At 35.2% G+C, this 19980-nt stretch overlaps 1 protein-coding gene across 4 annotated transcripts in view; it reads left to right on the plus strand.

Moving 5' to 3' along the window:
* The window catches only part of LOC106875711 (alpha-actinin, sarcomeric), a 147923-nt gene that overhangs the window by 59161 nt on the left and 68782 nt on the right, over positions 1–19980 (plus strand). For 2 of the 4 annotated variants that reach the window (XM_089354357.1, XM_089354358.1), the window contains exon 2: positions 13589–13827. Coding sequence is in view for 2 of the 4 variants with exons in the window: in XM_014923958.3 (XP_014779444.1) it covers positions 13589–13823 (235 nt within the window). In the remaining 2 variants the exon portion in view is untranslated. The remainder of the gene's footprint in view (positions 1–13588; positions 13828–19980) is intronic. The other 2 variants (XM_014923958.3, XM_014923959.3) reach the window with 1 other exon arrangement.

Here is a 19980-nt window from a genome sequence, read left to right on the forward strand (position 1 = left end):
AAGCATCAAGGCCAAAACTAATTTTTTTTTTTTTTTTTTTTTTAATTATCAAAAGCCAACTTCTGATAATTAAATACTGCTCTACAGAATGTACTCAATCTCCTCTCATACTGATTTACATATCCTTTTTCTCTTGAGCTCACTGTTGCTTTTCTATTTCATTCTCTCCACCCACCCCCAACTCCCCACTGCACCCCCTTAGATATCTTAGAATGTCTGTTTCTAGTTCTACCCTCACCATCTCCACTAGTACCCCACCACCACTACCACCACCACGACCATCATCTTGTATGTATATATTAATCGTAAATCCCCATCTTACCCAGGTAAGCCACCACTACTAACCAGCTCGTTAGTCACTCTAGCTACCTTACTGCTACTATCTGGTTACCTCCACCACAAAATAAATACTGCCACTAACTTCCATCTTTCCCCTTATATGGCTCACATATTTGCTTGATACTACTACTGCTAGGAAGCAACCCCCTACACACATACTCCACACACACACACACACACACACACCTGAGCCGGTTTTTTGTTTTTTGTTTATTTACCACTATCCGCCATTTTTCTGTCTCATCTGGTTTGCTTGGCACCCTAGACAGCTGGTTCTCATTCTCACCAAGTTTCCTTTGCTCCTCTCCTCCTCCTCCTCCTCCTTTGACGAGGCCCAGCTTCTTACAATCAGCTGACTGCTTACATTTCTGCCAGCATCTTTATCCTTGGAAGGTCCCTGAAAGTGATACTTGCTGTAATTCTGAGTCTGAAAGTTATCTAGTAACCATATCTGTTCTCTGAGGTGTTTCTTATTGAACTCACTCACCCCCCCCCCCTCTCATTCTCTCTCTCACCTTCTTTCTTTCTTTCTCTTTCTCTCACTCTCATTCTCTCACCTTCTCTCTTTTTCTTTCTCTCTCATTCTCTCTCACACCTTCTCTCTCTCTCTGTCTATCTCATTCTCTCACCTTCTCTCTTTCTCTCTCTCACTTCTCTCTCTCTCTTTCTCTCACTCTCATTCTCGTTCTCTCACCTTCTCTCTTTCTGATTCTTTCACTGCTCATTCTCTCACCTTCTCTCTTTTTCTTTCTCTCACCTTCTCTCTCTCATTCTCTTTCTCTCTCTTTCTCTCTCTCTCTCTCTCTTTCTTTCTCTCTCTCTCTCTCTCTCTCTCTCTCATATGGCGTAGATGGAGTGGGTAACTGAATTGTACCCCACTCACTAAGCAAGCTGAATAGAGCTCAATGTCTGCACCACCTATACTTTATTAGTGTGTGTACCATTGGGATTAAATGATGGTTTTCATATTCCCTTTTTTTCTTTAGCTATTTCTGTGTCCTTTTGGTTCAGGAGCTTCTAAAAATAATAATAATATTGATAATAACGATGATGATGATAATAATAACTGTTTCTAATTTTGGCCTAAAGCCAGCAATTTTGAAGGAGATAGAGTTGATTAGATTGACCGCAGTCCTCAATTTGTCCCTAAAGGTGAAGTCACCCTTGACAGCATTTGAACTCGAAATGAAGAGCCAGAAAAAATGCTGCTAAACATTTTGTCCATTGTGGTAACGATTCTACCAGTTTGCCACTTTAATAATGATAATAATAATAATAATAGTCCTTTCTGTTATAGGCACGAGGTTTGAAATTTGGCGGGAGAGGACTAGTTGATTACATTGACCCCAGTACTTGACTGGTACTTAATTTCTTGACCCTGAAAGGATGAAAGGCTAAGTCAACCTCAGCGGGATTTGAACTCAGAACATAGTGACAGGTGAAATACTGCTAAGCATTTCGTCCAGCATGCTAATGATCCTGCCAGCTCACTGCCTCAATAATAATAATAATAATAATAATAATAATAACAGTGATGATGATGATAACCTAAATAATGATCTGATTATACTGAAGGAGAAAATATCTGTATGCTACCCTCCATTTAACACCAAATGTGACCTTTGTTGAAAGGCCATCATTGCAAAAGAAAGACAAAAAAAAATATTCATATAAAAATTACTTGAGTACATAACAGTTTGTCCAAATCTATTTTTCACATCATTTGTAAGAGTTGATGAAAAGCAGGATTGTTGTTCTTCAGCATTCTTCTCTGTTTATGCTGTGCCTAAAGGCAAGAGGTGAAAAGGAAGAATAAAAAAAATAAGCAAAAACTAAACCTTTAAGCTTTCTTTTCTTTCTGTGTATAGTTAGTCCTCTACTGAAATGCTTTTGAAACAAATATTACTCTGTTAAAAATTTGTATTTGGAGTCCAAAAAATAACTGTAGAAATATCAAGAATTATTACTTCAAATTGTAATTTAAGAATGCGCACGCACACACACACACGTTTCCATTTCAATTCCTTTATTTTTTTTCTCTTTCCTGTTTTCTTAGATATAAAATATATGTTGCTTTCAATTTATATAATATTCTCCTGCTTTCTTCCACTCCTACTTGAAAAGTATAAAATCTCAAGTTCTTGAATTTATCAGTATTATTAGCTTTAACTCAAAATATATGAATTAGAAAATTATTTAAACTATGGCTTCTTGGTTACATTTTTATAGATAGACTTAATAAATACGTTAAGTTTAAAGTTGTAAGTGTGTTAGCTTAAATTGTTTCTGTGGAATGAAAGAGTTTTGTTTGCTTTTAATATCACTTTTAGTTTTATATGAATGGAATACATTTCCAAACATTTGCATGCATGCACTAACACACACACACACACACAGCTATTAAGGCAGCCACTCTTGAGTTTCCGATACATTAACATCTTCAAAGCTAAATTGTAAATTTGTTATATGATGCTTTAAAAACCTAATTAGATGGATAGAAGTTTCTCTGTTTCATCTATACTTTGATATTTGTGATCTAATGAAGGTTAGATGTAGTTAAAGTAGATGCATGGTTGCGTGTTTAAGATGACCACTTCCCAGTCGAGTGGTTCCAGGTTCAATCCCACTGCTTGGCACATTGGACAAGTTAATTGCTAGCAGGAACTCCATATTTCATTTTGTAACCATTATATCCTTCTAAGTATATTAAAGCTATATAAGTCTATATTGTGTCCTACTTTCTATGTTAGTAGTGCGATTGAATCACTTTTAAGTTACCTCTGCAGACTTTTCTATCGGATTTAGAGCCATCAATGAATGTCCTGCCATTTCATCACATTCTTTACATTGATGTATTTGTATACAAAACATCATAACTTTCAGTGTTGGCTCTAAATTCTACAGAAAAATATGTAGAGGTAACTTAAAAGTGATTGGTTGAATGTCTTCTATTATAAGCCTTAAGCTGACCAAGGCTTTTTGAGTGTATTTGGGAGATGGAAACTGAAAGAAGCCTGTTGTATACCTATTATGTATGTATGTATTATTCTTCTGTCAGTAAAATGTATGGCACGTAAAAGCACCCACTAAAGTCTCGGAGTGGTTGGTGTTAAGAAGGGCATCCAGATGTAGAAACTCTGCCAAATCAGATTGGAGCCTGGTGTAGCCATCTGGTTTCACCAGTCCTTAGTCAAATCGTCCAACCCATGCTAGCATGAAAAGCGGACGTTAAACGATGATGATGATGATTATTATTATTCTGTCATGTAAAAGCACCCAGTACACTCTGTAAAATTGTTGGTATTAGGAAGGACATCTAGCCATAGAAATTATGTCAAAACAAACAATGAAGCCTGGTGTGGCTCCTGGTTTTGCCAGCTCCTGTCCAACTGTTCAACCCATGCCAACATGGAAAACAGACATTAGATGATGATGATTGTGTTTCTTTGAAAATAAGCCAGAATCCATCTTCAGCTTTGATGACAGTGCTATGGATTTATTGTTTGTAAGACAGAAACTGTGAGAAAGATGTGCTTAGTGATTGGTTATTTCTTTGTTTATTTTCACAAGATAATGTAAGCTTGCACTGCTACAAGCCACCAAACAACTCAGCAATTTCACTACTTCACTGAGTCATCTGATATCCATTTTTTAGTTGTTAGTCTATAAAATAAATGAGCAGAGACTGTTTGGTGCTTTGCTCAAGATACAACACCATTGACAGGATGTAAAATTATGAGTCATAAATCAAATGTTTATAAACATTATTCACTTGTTTGAGGGTAATGGATTGGCAGAATTGTTAGAGAAATGGAAAAAAAACCTGTAGCATTTCTTCCGGTTCATTATGTACTAAATTCAAATCTGATTAGGGTTAACTTCACTTTTTTACATTTTCAGGATCAATAAACTAATGTACCAGTTAAATACTAGAGTAGATCTAATTAACTAACTCCCTCCCCTCAAAGTTGGGCCTTGTTCCTATAACAAACAATTATACACATTTTCAAGTAAATACATAAGTCTAATTCAACTGTTATTAATTAACAGTTAATCTTTATCCATTCCATTTTTATAGTGAATATGTTTTCCAAAGAATTCCATATTGTTTTTAGCTAAAGCCTGTAGGGGAGTACATTCAGAGGGATTTGATACGTCAGACTTAACAAGAATATATTAAGAATTTGCTAAAATTAATTTAACAACTGTTTAAGGTCTTAATTAGGTACCACCCAGTTCCTTTAGCTACTGAAGTTACTGTGTAACTTGATCTATGTATTTTAACTAACTGTAAATGACCTTCAACTCAGAGGATGCTTTCATATTTCAGTGAAAGTATTAAACTAAATTGTAAAGTATCTTCTTTTGATAAATGTTTATATCATCATCATCGTCATCGTTTAACGTCCGCTTTCCATGCTAGCATGGGTTGGACAATTTGACTGAGGACTGGTGAACCGGATGGCTACACCAGGCTCCAATCTGATTTATATATTTATATAAATGTTGTGTGGGTGTGGCCATGTGGTTACAGCTTTAGTCCCACTGTGTGGTACATTGAGCAAGTGTATTCTTGACAAACCTAAGTCTTGTGAATGAATTTGATGGATGGAAACTAAAGGAAGCCTGTCGTGTGTGTGTGTGTGTGTTTGTTTACATTTGAACTCTTTTGAAAGATGCTTGTTGTAAGCACTGGTAGTGTTGTCACTTCTGTTAATAAATCATTTGTTTGCTTTGTGCCTTCAAATTTGTGTGAAGTAAGAAATCTCTTACTTGAAAAACACTTTAGGATTAGTGACAGGAAGGGCAATATTTTCACAGAAGATTAGAAATGGACACTGTTTGCATGATGGTAATGTTTGTTTACAACTATTGCACAATATCAAAACAAGGGAATCAGAGCAGGGACACACACTCACACACACAACCACATATATGATAGATTCCTTTCAATTTCCATCAACCAAATCTACTCAGAAGGCTTTGGTCTACCTGGCGCTGTAGTAGTTGGCATTTGCCAAAGGTGCCACAAAATGGGACTGAACCCATAACCACATGGTTGGAAAGAAACTTCTTAACCACACGATAATGCCAGTGCCTTTGTCATGGTTCAGGTTGCTAATCAGTTTGGTCTTATTTTAGATTCTGCAAATCAAATTATTTTCACAACTGATACTAAACAATATGTTGTGTTTTTGATAATTACATAAGTCTGCAGCTGTACATCCAAAGTGTCAAGCATCTGTTGTGTATCATGGCATAACAAGAAACAATCTTTTGACATTGAGATGGTAGTCACCTTAAGTAGTCCTGATCTTGTGCATGTATGCATATTGCAAGCAACACACCATAATGCTAGCATAACAATGATGTCATAGACCAGGTAGATAGTTGCAGTGTGCAGATGTTGACTGGATATATTTACATACCGCTAAATAGAATACTATAACCATAACACTACTCCAACCACAAAAGGTAAATTGTAGTCATATCATTGTGGATTCCAAATTTCCTTTATAATTCTACATCTCTTATATGATGGTGTTGGACTACTCACTAAATTGCTGTAAGGTTCACCATGACTTAGTAATGTCAGTAGTACAGGAGGTGTTGGAGTTTGTGTAGTAGTTGAAGAAATTGATGATGTTGACTTGTTAGAAATATTACTACAGGCAATCACATGATTGTGTGGAATCTGTCTTCAGATAGGGCAGCCGGTGGGGATGATGATTAGCAGATGTGCTCATGAGAAGATTTTTATTTCAATTTGAAGCTAATTGAACTTTTTTCATACTTAGGTTTAATCTAGGCTGTGTTTCAACCAGCATGAATCAGATTACATGCATCTGCAGTAAATTTCCTTCACATTGTTCCTCACTGCACCATTGGTTAATCATTGTAAAACTGGTAGACTACTTACTAGTTTTGCCTGCCAAGTAATTTCTCTGCTGGAGATACTTTGAATGCACTAGATGATTGAGGGGAGGAAAAAAAACCCTGTAACAAACTCATCAAATTTTCTGGTTGATGGACTATTAGGTTTTACTACAGACTTAATTACCCAGCACTTTCTGCTGCATCATTAGATTTTGAATCGTCAATAGGACTGTCAGTTTTCTTGATACCAATCTGTTTAAGCAGTCCTTTAATTGAATGAATTGCGGATTTATTGTCTGATATCACTTTCATTAGAATGACAAATATAATGAAAATGCCAAATAGATTTTTCGCTCTGTTACTAAGCTCCTACAGCAACGGGCAAACTATGATCAACATGTTCTTAAAATTTTGTACGTCTCCCCAGTCCATAGCAATCTTCTTCAAGCAACTTATCAGTACAAGGAGTGCCTTTAAATCGGATATTAGTTCATGTCACAAAATTTGGCCATCAAACATAAGCCTTTGTTTCTATCAGTGTGTGTGACAGGGGAGGGGTGGTGGTTAATGCCCAAGTATCATGAATTATAGAAAGAACTTTTGTGCAATAAGGTTTGGAAATAAATAGCTTGTTTGTATAAGGTTTACTCACTACAGCCCTTTAAGAAACATGGCCTTCAAAGTACTTTTATTCTAAAAGAGTTAAGGCCAATCTTTTCCTGTAATATGATTCTTTGAGTATAAAGGTTACCTGTTTAAATTTTTTTTTTTTTCTTTATGTCCTCGAACTGTTTGCATTGAGTCAAAATTAATTTGTCAGAATGCAATGCACTTGTAAAAAACACTATGATACTCACCAGAGTTATACTTTAGTCCATTAAGAACATCAACATGAGTAGTTATAACAGGCAAGAATGATTTTGAAAACATATTGTGATAAAATGAGGGCCCATTTGGCCAGTTGTTAAAATGTCACTTGACAACATCAAGATCTGAAAAATTGAATTTGCAATTGTCTGTCATTAGTCTGAAAGATTTCCTTAAAAGAAAATATCTCAATCTGTCAACATATTATATCACTACATTGATTTCATATTCAGTATTGCAATATTTCTGAGTATTATCCAGCTTATGGCTAGTATATGCCAAAGGCTTTTCCATTTTGAGACATTGTCCCTGTTATTGCTAATTCAGAAGATTTGTTTCACATTCTATTGAGAATGCTGCCAAAACAAGATAATGTGAAAGAAGTTCTGTTGCCTACTTAAATATCTTTAAGTAATGACATTACTTCTAGCTGCAGGAAGACATTCATCTCTGTCATGAAAATTTTGTATAAGCAACTGATGATAATTTGGCAACATCAATATATTTTTTAATGTCTCCTTTTGATTTAGGAACAAAAAAAAACCCCATTAGATTTTGTCTATTAAACTATGTGACGGTTTGATCTTAGCCTTTGAAATATTCATTCTTACGTAACTTATGGAAAATGCATGATTAATGCATTTATTTGGCTTGATCAATACAGCGGTTCCTTTCAGTTTAGCAATAACTGCAATTTCTCGATTCTTCAATATGTTCTAGGTTGCTGCAATGATGAATATGTTGTTCTGATAGATAATTATGCTTTGAATTCCTTTACATACAGACTTCATACAGCATTCGAAAATAGAGCTATATTTCTGAGACTCGTTTATTGACCAAGTAAAGTCCATTGCTTGTATTTATTGTATACAATCTCTTGAAGTTTTCATCTGAACCAATCCTTTCTGTTTGCATATCAGTGATTATTGTTTCAAGACAAGGAGTTCGATAAAATAAAAGTTGAAATTTTAAATTTAAATGTGCTTTGTAATTGGCCCACATTCTCTGTTTAGCACCTTCCTTATTCGCCCAAACAACTCTTGATGCAGTACTGAACCCTTCATATGGTCATGGAGTTCAAATCCTTCAACAGTCAACTTTGCTTTTCATTCCTTCAGGGTTGATAAAGTACCAGTCAAGTACTGGGGAATCGATGTAATTAGCTTGCCTCCTCCCCTCAAAATTGCTGGACTTGAAGCTTGCAATGGACTAGCTTCCCATTTGAAATGAATGCTGTGATTTGAGTCACATACACACCATGAAAATTGGGCAACCAGTCTTATGAGTCCTGAGGTTCGAGAAAAATAGTGATATGATGTATCCTTCAGAATATTTGTACCGATTGGTATAAAGTTTCGAGAGTTATTGACCAATTCTATCTCTTGAGTCAAGCAAAACTATTGTAGTGCTAATAATGTCCTCTAGTTATGGATCGTCATAGAAAGTTAGCTATTCTTTCTACTATAGGGATAAGGTGTGAAAGTTAGCTCTTAATGATATCTATGCTAACTGTGAAGCCAAAATGACAAATCTTGCTGAATCAGTTATCCATATGCATTTAAACTGAGTGTGTGTTCAATTTTCATCCTGAATAAATTATCTTTTGTTGCACAAATGATATTCAGATTTACTTCTTCATCATCAAGCTGGTTCGTTCATTCTCCTAATATTAATGTATGGAGAGATTTAGTAGAATACACTGGTTCTGACCAGCATAATTTGCTGAAATGGCCCAGTTTACCACAATTAAAGCATTTCTTCCTATATACATGACAAAACATAAAGGGCCTTGTCTTGCAATGTTAAGATTGGCTTTACTTGGTTACTTGTTCCTTACATGAGTCTTTGCTAGTAACAAGTTACTTCTGTATTAGAACTTAGGTGTTCTATTTATCTGAAAGCAAAACAATTCCTCTGACTGTATTATACCAAGACTACCTTATCTAGATCTGAGATGGATATAGTTCAGACAAATGCTTCGACAATGGGGATTCATTATTTTTGTTACAGTACAACTGGTCCCATTAGTAATAATCAATTTTATATGCTCTGCTTTTGGACCTTCTTGATTACAAAGAGTTTACATAAAGAAGCTCACATATTTAATCTTAAGATATTATTAACCTGCTCTTCTTGTTTTTGCTTTAGGTTCCCAAATTTTAACCTGTCTGAAATTATGTATTTTTTTAGGTGAAGTGTAGTTTTTCAGTAATACACTTCAAAATCTTCAAATGAACCTTCCTGAATTGTTGCAGGATATAAGGCATCTTTCATTTTGATGATTGCATTGACACCACATAATAGCTTCTAATTTAGGTACAAGGCCAGAAATTATGAAGAGAAGGAATTAGTCAGTATCATTGACCCCAGTACTTACCTGAAACTTTGTTTTATGAACCCCAAAACATTGGAAGGCAAAGTTGACCTCAGTGTGATGCCACATAATGCAAACAATTTTAGCTTGACCAGTTTAGGATTAATATCACCTATGAGCAATTTTGAATTAAACTGTTTCAGCCATGCCTCTGTTTCTCAGGCATTATCAAAGTTCATGTGTTTATTTAGATTCCATTTTGTGTTTGTAGGCTGATCACTTGAGTAGTGAATCTTAGTTTGCCACAAATAGTTGTGTTTATTGTAAATACAGAAGCCGACAACAGTCAGTTCAAAACTTCAAACGGCTACTATAACTGAGTTTTGTAATTTTCCAACATTATTCAATGTCTTTCGTTTGACATTGAACTGGTAATTGCCTTAATATAGTCCTGCCCATGTGCAAGCATGCAAAACACATGCAGCACCATAAAATATTAGCATAACAATGGTATCATTATTGACTATGTAGGTAGACACATTGTGCAGATGTTGACTGGATACATTTACATATAATAGTATCTTATATGCGATAAATGTGTATCAATATTGAAAATGTGTGGGACTGTTACATAGTTACAATTTTTCTTTATCAATTCATATCACTTGTAGGTTTTGAACAAATGACTTCTAAAATAAAAGGTGTGTGTATGTATGTATATCTATCTATCTATCTCTATATATATGCCAGCATAAAAGGCGGACGTTAAACAATGTGTGTGCGTGCATGCATGTGTGTGTGTGTGAAGTAAAATTTTTTACAATAAATGAGGTTGAGATCAGAAGAGGAAAAGAAAAAAAAAAAAGCAACAGAACAACATGGAATCTGTATCAAAACTGGATTGACAAGTATTGTAGGTTGGTGACACGTAAGTCAAGGAAAAAAACTTTAAATGGGTTGGTTGCTAACAACTTAGGATGACAAAGCAAAATTTCAAGTAAGATGGCAGGTGAAAATGAGGCCAGTGATACTATATAACAGCCATGAAGAAAATATTTTAGTTTTAAAAAAATGTTTTGGGAGAGAGAGACGTAGTGTCTATGAATTTATAACTCTAATCACAAACCATGTTTTCTGAATTTGTTTCACTCAGATTTGCTAGCAAGCAGTTTCATTCATACGGTGCAGGCTGAGTGGTTGAAATAGAAAGGGCCCTGTTCTACCTTGCCTTAATGATATGTAAATCTTCAAATTTGAATTTAAAAAAAACAAAAGACATTACTGTGTTTCATGGCATATAAGACATACATTTTTTTTTCAATACAATTATCTCAAAATATTGTCCTGGATCCTGGGGACAAAATTCAGTCTTTATTACATGTTAATGCACAAAGACTTCTTAACTGAATATTCTCTGAGAAACCAGTATTTCATCAGATTCTGAATTCAAACCTTACTGAGAATGACTTGGCCATCCATTCTTCCAGGCTTGATAAAATAAGTACCAGTGTAGTATTGAGGTCAATTTGACTCAACCTTACCCTAACCTTGTAGTTTTAGAAGTCCTAATTCTTATTATTATATTGGGTATAAAATGTTTATAAGCAACCTGTATATGAATTCAATTTTTATGATGTACAAGAACTGCGAACATGGTTGTGTGGTCAAGAAGTTTGCTTCCTAATCATGTGGTTTTGGGTTCAGTCCCACTGCTTGACACTTTTGACAGATGTCTTGTCCTATAACACTGGGCCATGCAAAGCCTTGTGAATAGATTTGGTATACAGAAGCTGAAAGAAGTCTATCATTTATATGTGTGTCTGAGTGTCCCCTTGTCTTGATATCGCATCATAGTTGTAAATGAATAGCATTGTCACACTGGTGGTATCATTCATCTCTAATCATCCATGAAAACATGTCTGGCTATAGGGAAATACTTACCTTTCTGGGAAATAGGTGAGGGTTGGCAATAGGGAGATCATATGAACCTACATCATGGCGAGGATCTCAAATGAGGGCAGCAATATTGAACTCCCAGCTTTACCAAAAGTCAATCACAAAAAATGGCCATTCAGAATGTGCTCCAGCATGGCCATAGCTTTTGAGCCAATGCCTCAATGGATTTTGTCTGACTCCTGCAAGCAGGGAAAAGTAAGCGTCAAAATGATGGTGATAATGGCGGTTAATTTCAAACTATATTTTTATACACTAATGCTGTATAACCTTATTTTTAATAATTGTGATTTTTACTTTGACACAAGGTCAAAACTGTTGGTGAGAGAGTTGAATGTTGTATTCAACTGGATTTATGTCAATACATAGCAGGTAATCATTTTATTGAAATTAGAATATAAAAAAAAAAGCATAACTGAATGCTGCAAGTCCACCTCCTTGCTATTTCTCAAATGCTAACAATTAGTTTAAGGAGTGAGTGGCTTCTCTGGTTCTTTGAACACCAACAATTCTCTACTATCAAAGACAGCAAAAAAAAGAAACATTGTTAAAAACGTGTAATTCAAAACAGAAACCATAAAATGTTCAATAGAAGAAGCCCCCCAAAACAAGTTGTAAAAGAAATAACTTAAGGTATTATATTAAACATTTTAGTTTGATGTAAATAAATAAATAAATTTTGCTGAAAAAGGAATAAAATTCTAAAAGTAGATAGTTGTATGACAAGTTTTGAAGTGGTGGGATATAAAATCAGCTCTGAAACTTAACAAATTGTGACGCAGGATTTCTTGTTTTTGCCGATTCTCAAGCAATAAAAAGAAATAAACCGGATAATCTTAATAACTGGGAAATCTTATAGATCTGTTTTAGGGACAGTTGTCTCCTCATTCTTTAGGACTTAGAGAACAGTTAATCTGTGTGTGTATATATAGGTGTAGGAGTGGCTGTGTGGTAAGTAGCTTGCTTACGAACCACATGGTTCCGGATTCAGTCTCACTGCGTGGCACCTTGGGCAAGTATCTTCCACTATAGCCTCGGGCTGACCAAAGCCTTGTGAGTGGATTTAATAGACGGAAACTGAAAGAACCCCGTTGTATGTATGTATATATATATATATATATATATATATATATATATATATATATATATATATATATGTGTGTGTGTGTATGTTTGTGTGTCTGTGTTTGTCCCCTCCAACATCGCTTGACAACCGATGCTGGTGTGTTTACGTCCCCGTAACATAGCAGTTCGGCAAAAAAGACCTATAGAATAAGTACTAGGCTTACAAAAAATAAGTCCTGGTGTCGATTTGCTCGACTAAAAAAGGCAATGCTCCAGCATGGCCTCAGTCAAATGACTGAAACAAGTAAAAGAGTACACACACACACACACACACACACACACACACACACACACACACACACACACATGTAGCAGCAACAGTTTATCAAGATATTACATAAATAGTTATCCTAATTTGCATATAACACATTTGTCAGTCATGTTTATTAAATAGTATGAATCTATATAGAACACAGCATATACCAGAAGCTTGAATCTATATAGTGCGCAGCAAAAGAAATCTCTCAGATTCACCATTCTTGGTCTTGTAAAATATGGGAGGTTTTTCTGCCACATTTATATGTATGTATATTGTTGTACATATATACATTATCATACATGTATATGTACAATAGTATATTGAAGTATTTCATGTGAAAATCCTTTTCTATTAATTTATTTCGTCATAAATTATCTCTCTTATAACCACAGAGAACATGTCTGTGCATATATTGCTTATGTTTTGTTTGACAATGAGTTAATGTTTTGACATACACATTAAGTATATGGGAAATAAATAAATTTTTAAAAAATCTTTGTAGCAAAAGAGTTCTCTTCACAGACATGTGATTCTAGATTCAAATTTGTTGTATGGCACATTGAGTCAACTACTGTTTTAGAATTTGAGAAATGAGACAAACCACTAGTTTCCTCAGATTCTCCATTTTACTCTAAATTGAATGGTTCCTTCCTTGAGATTTCGATATGATTTATTTTCTCTAAGTAAAAGATTTCATGACTGTCCATCTTGTCAAAACCAAATTTGATCAAAAACATTGATCAAGATTGTGTTATTGAGTCTCTTCAAAAATTCTTTTCCTTCAATTATAATCATAATTTTCAAATATATCTATATCTTTCATTTATCTATTTATTTATTTTTTCTCCATACAGACGTTTACTGCCTGGTGTAATTCTCATCTAAGAAAAGCAGGAACGCAAATAGAAGATATTGAAGAAGATTTTCGGAATGGATTAAAGCTTATGTTGCTTTTGGAAGTTATATCTGGTGAACAACTACCCAAGCCAGACAGAGGCAAGATGAGATTCCACAAAATAGCCAACGTCAATAAAGCCTTGGACTTCATTGCCAGCAAGGGTGTCAGGCTGGTTTCCATTGGTGCCGAAGGTAGGTGAGTTTACCTTGAACTTTGTAAAGATGAAAGCACCTACGTAGATTTCAAGAGCTATTAAAACAAAAAGCCAGCCTCAAAAAGCTTGAGACAAGTGTAATATTACTGCAGGATATTAACTAAACATCTAGGATCATTCCTGTATTAATATATTTATTTATTTATTTCATTTGACACACCTAAATTGAAATTATAAGCTGCCTTGTTAGGTCAAATGAGACAGCACATAAATATTTTTTTTTTATATCCACTAAAGAAATGAATTCCTTGAACCATGTATAAATTTCTAAGCCTAATTTTTCATGTATAGTAAATTACAGAAGCTTTCTATATCTATATAGAAACTCCACCCATTTCTTTATATTCCTCCCTTGCAATGCCTTACTGCATTAAAATGGTTTCTTATTACCTTTTCATTAATGTTAAGTAGACTTGAAGACTGAGATGGTGATCTTGCTTTTATCAAGGACATTAGATATGTAAGTGAAATGGCATTGCTTTAAACAACAATTAAAAAACAGGTCACATGGACTTGGCCTACTGGACTGAAACTTTTTAGTAATGTATTAAGACATAGTAATAACTTGGTCTCTGTTCTTTGTTAGAGTTAAGATTATGTGTTCCAGTCATTCAAGGGGGTCTCGCTTTATCTATTTCTTTATCTGGTAGCTTTCTTTCCCTTTTTCCTATACTGTCATAGGAAGAATCATCATCCCTGTAATGATTATTCTCCATTATGTACTACAGCCAATGTAGGGTGAAATCTTATGAAATATTATTTATGCAACAGAAGATACATGTCAATACATAGAAAGTAGTAAAAGTACTCCCAGTGCCTCTGTCAATGTAGATTATCCCCCTATTTTCACTGCTTTACTATCTCTACTAGAGATTTCAAAATGTCAGTAGAGGGAGACTCTAGCTGCAAAATATTTCATTGGCTATATAAGTATGTATGTATGCACGTATGTATGTATAACTGACTGGTAAACTTCATAACAAGATTTTATTTTAAGATAGTGTCACAACCAAAGAAGGCTCTACATGTGATTGCAGATATATTTATTTGATCACTATCTATTTTTGGAACATGAGTAGCTGAGGAATTTCAGAGAAACCATTTACAAATCTCATAATCTCAATTTTGCATTCACTTCTATCTTGTGTTTTATGCATTTGTGAATGTGCATGGCTTAGTGGCTACGGTGTTGCACTCAAAATCAAAGTTTCATAGTTTCGATTCCTAGACTGGGCAATGTGTTGTTTTTGAGCAAAACACTTCATTTCATGATGTTGCCTCAGTCCATTCAGCTGTAAATATGTACCAGCAATATATGGGAAGTTGAACCTGCTGCAGAGTGGCATCCCATTTGGGGTGGAGCAGTGTGACCTCAGTCATTTGATGGCCATGCAAACCAGGTTATGCTTCAGTTTTATGAATCTTTGGGTTCCTGACAAAACCTAAGTCTATATATTTGTATGTATTCAACATATGTAAGCAGAAATCAATTTCATTCCATCAAATTTTATTAATTGAGCCAATTATTTTTCTCCTAATCTACTGCCTTATATGGAACTAAAGAGAGTGATAGTTATTAGTCTCTACAACCAACAGTATAAGGGATGTGTCTGTCTTAATGTTTATATCATGTTAGTCACATAATGCAGAGCTCCAGTCAGCAAGGGAGCTTCTGTACAGTTTACCTACTCTATACCTACCAGCAAATCTCTGCTGTCTTTAAAATAGAGACTATTTTAAGTCTGAGAACTCCATGTACAACTCAGACACTGATTAGGTGATGAAGTCCTTCACAAGCCAACATGGTGGATATTCTATGTGTGGATGTCCGGCATGCCAGACTTGCAAACTGCATCACTATGATTGTCATCATCATCTTTATATCCTCTATTCCATGCTTCCATGGATCAGATGGAATTTGTTGAAGATTGTCCATGGCTGGATGCTATCTTTCTGGATACCAATTCTACTGATGAAATTGTTAAGAAAACAATTGGCAAATCATAAGTTTTTTGGTGGTGGGGGGTCCCCCTTTCTTGTTGAGCAGGGGGTATTAATCTCTTTCTTAAAATTTATCATGATATCAATTTTGTTTTGTATATTTTTATTGCCAATAACTAAAACAGACATTCCTAACCCCCACTTTTTATTATCAGCCCCTCATTATAGTATGAACGGTATTCCAAGATTAATTGAATTAACTCCTACATATTTTATCAATATATAAAGTTAGATATTTTACTAAACCTTTTTAAATTCTTGAAAATGAAAATTAAAACATTGGCACTTTACTCATTAGAAGTACAGTCAGAGAAAGGGTTAACTTGGCAAGGACAATAGAAGGTTTTGGTACCTTATAGGTTTGTTGTTTAAATCTTGGATGGAATTTGCATTTTATCCTTTGTATATCAACAAAATAAATTCCTATGACAGACTAGCCAATTCAATCAACTGTGTTTCTTCTTCCCCCTCCAAAACTTGGCATGTGTGTTTGTCTTTAAAAGAAATTTACTAATTCTAAGTATATTTCATCCGCAAAGATGAAAGACAATTCCACTGTATACAGCACTACAATTAATGTATAAAATTACTTTATGTAATATTCTATATTTTTATGTTTACATTTGACACAAAACCCTGGTTTGCATGAAGGGATTATGATCAATTGGATTAATTCCATTACATTCAGTGTCTTGGTGGGGTAAGGTAGGGAATGAAATATAAAGTCAACTCCAACAGGATTTGAAGGTGGAATGTAGTAGAAATAGAATTAAATGTATAGGGCATCTGCTGCTCCACTGCTTATTATTATTGTTGTTGTTGTTATCTAAATCTATGCCAAAGCCAAATATGTGATGCTGTCATGTGACTAATTGAAGAGAAAGGGAGTGTTAGTGGTGAGAGCTAAGAGAAAGGGATTGTTGTTATGCTATGTGATTAAATAGTTTTAGGAAGAGGTAGAGAAAAAAAAAGAGAAATAGAATGTGCTTAGCACAGGCATGTGTGGTGTGGTATGGCTGAAAGGAGAAACAGAGAGAGAGAGAGAATGAGTGAGTGTGCTTACTGAAGGGAACACAGGAGTGGAAAATGCTATAACATTCAACATGCATAGCTTTTTTGCAAAAACTGTGGCAGAATAATCTCATAGATGTCTTCAACATTGTACCATGATTAAGATTCGTTACTTCTTGTCATAAAGTGAAAAATACTACTTAACAGCTCACAATTATAGCTTCCAGAGATGTTTTTTAAGATTTCACCTTCAGTAATAGTAATGTAGACTTCTACACCGGCTCATTAATTAAATGCTTCAGAAAACTATACAATTTTATTTTACATTTTTTTAAAATATCCAAGGAATTTCCGCAGGTACTGCTAGATGGTGTGATCAGATTTGAGCATCTGCCTTTTTCTTTCTTTTTTTCATAACTTATGGAAGGGACATGTTTTACTGGTCAGGTGAACCATCTGTATGAATGGCTCTGATGATGCACAGATATGTGCTAAGGCTGTGGCATCCATAAAGATTTTTGGACTGTGAACAGTTGCAGTTACTTTGTCTCTATGACAGAGCTGCAGTCCTTGGTTAAATAAAGACCAAGATTGATGTATGGTATTTGGAATGTTACCAGGTATTCACAGATCTCTGCTAATTGGGCAGAGCAGTTGGGAAGAACTGCCATGTTAGAATTCTAAAGAGAAGTAGTAATGAGCAAGAGCAATAACAGTATTCTTGTGGTAACTCTGGCAACCAACAAGGCCCAAGTTGCTGATCTGTTCTACAAGGCTTTTGGCCTGGGAACTCTGGATAATTTTCAGAAATCCTTGGTCTAGCAGTTGATATTGGCCTACTAGTTGACATTGTCAGGTAACTTTTGCAAGCATAAAATTGCATTCATCTGTGCCTGTCTGAGATGTGCACAAAACAATGAAACCATTCTGCAGACATTCATTTAGCACCAAAAACATTGCTGACTTGTACAGTTTTGTTAAACAGTAGTTGTTGCATGTAGGATGGATCTGGGTATTGAGCAAGTCCATTGTGATGATTGCCTTGCCACCTTCCTATTCTAGAAAGAGCAGGCTATTTTCCTCAGTCTGGTGGTGGGTGCAATGGAAAGGATTTATGACAGATGCTTTCCTCTTTGGCCATAGACTTTTTCAAGTTTTATTTAGATAGGAAGAAGAGGTTAGAGAGAGATTGTGGGGGCGGTAAATCCATGCACTCACACACTCAGACACACCTTCCAGGTGAAAGGTGATGAAAAGTTGTAAACTTGACTCAAGCAAATGGGCCCACTCTTTGCATACACTTGTTGACGGGAGATTAGCAAGAGAGATGGCATTTAGCCTTGGTAGTCAGAGTAATCTAAGAAACTCTGAGGTTCTTCTGTAGTCCTTATTTGAAGCTCCTATTTTCAGAACATTTTAAAATGTAAACATCTTCCACGCTGCAACTGTTTAAAATATTTTGTGTACCATGTATATTTTCATTTATTTTTTTTTTTTTACATTTCTCATTCGACTTCTGTTAACACCTTGTCCCCCACCCCACAAAACTTTTGAAACCTGTTCATGTATTATCCTATCATCCATTGCTCTTGTGGCAAATAAATTGCTATTGTTGAAGGCTTTTTGTCATCTGCTCTACCACATTTACTAACACCCCCTCCACCCACTCACTTAAGTAAAATTGCTCTGCCTTTCATGTCTATCTCGTTTTCCTTTTTGTCTTATTAAAATCATCCAAAAGTAATGTATATTTTTTTGTTTAATTGCCCTTACTTAGCACACATGTAATTCAGATGTTTACCAATAACTTTCACTCTCCTTCTGTATTTTTCATAAACTTTTGCTGTGTGCAGAAGGGTAGGAATATATAAACGCAACTATAAATTCTGTCTTGATCCATTGTGCCAATAACAGAATTGCTGGGCAATGCAGACTTTGTTAATAGTAGGCTCCAAGATATCTGTAATCTTACCAAGAATGGCTTACTTCTACAGCTATCTAATCAGTTTCTTTTCTTAGACTCTTAACTTGCTATATGATATCTTATTCTCTTTCTTTCTCACTCCTCTCTCTTTCTCTCTTCCTCAGTTATTTTTTTTTTTTATGATGCTTACCATTTAACTATTCTGTTTCTTTTATCTTCTACTGGTGGTGGTGGAATGGTGTGTAATAATAGCAGTACAAGAAGTACAGTTTAGTATTAAATAAGAAATTCTGATAGCGATGGTTGAATCTGCTATTATTACCTCAATATCCATTTTTTTTTTTTTTTACCTTTGGTAGTGAGGGTTTGCCAAGTTTGCAATCCTGTAGCATCTCATCTGTATGGCCTATATTTCCCAACAGATAGCAGTTTTTCCAACCAACCAGCCCAAAGTCAACCAATTCATGCTATTATCCCATGATAGTGGATATGGTTTGCCTTAAACAGCATTATGTTCATCAGTGCTATTTTCCAAACAAACACACACACACACACACACACACACACACATGCACACAGAGGAATACACTGATTACTGAATGTTGGTGCTTCTTGATTTCACTTGGTTGGTACTTTGCCATCAAAGTTCAAATACTGAGATATTTGGTACATATACTTATTAGTAGCAGTCCCACCCCCACCAAAAAAGAAAAACATGCTAAGAAAAAATTATAACTACAAGAGAAACTAATGAAATACTTTCTGATTTGACAAGTTTAGAAAATGTTGTGGAATCTATAATGTTGGGTTGTAGAAGGCACATACCTTTTACTGGTTTCAGCTATTTGACTGTGGCCAGGCTGGGGCATCGTCTTGAAGAATTTTTAGCCAAATGAATCAACCCCAGTACGTATTTTTTTAAAGGCTGGTACATATTTTATCAGGCTCTTTTGCTGAACTGCTAAGTTGGTGTGAGACAAACACAGTCACAAAGATGCGTGCGCGCGCACACACACACACACACACACATAGATGTAAATATATACAATGGGATTCTTTCAGTTTTTGTCTACCAAATCCACTCTCAAGGCTTTGGTCAGCCCAAGGCTACAGTATAAGACATTTACCCAAGGTGTCACACAGTGGGATTGAACATGGAGTCATGTGGTTGGAAAGCTAACTTCTCACCACACAACTG

This window comes from Octopus bimaculoides, chromosome 6 (assembly GCF_046866305.1).
Source record: "Octopus bimaculoides isolate indiv1 chromosome 6, ASM4686630v1, whole genome shotgun sequence".
Taxonomy (NCBI): Eukaryota; Metazoa; Mollusca; class Cephalopoda; order Octopoda; family Octopodidae; genus Octopus; species Octopus bimaculoides.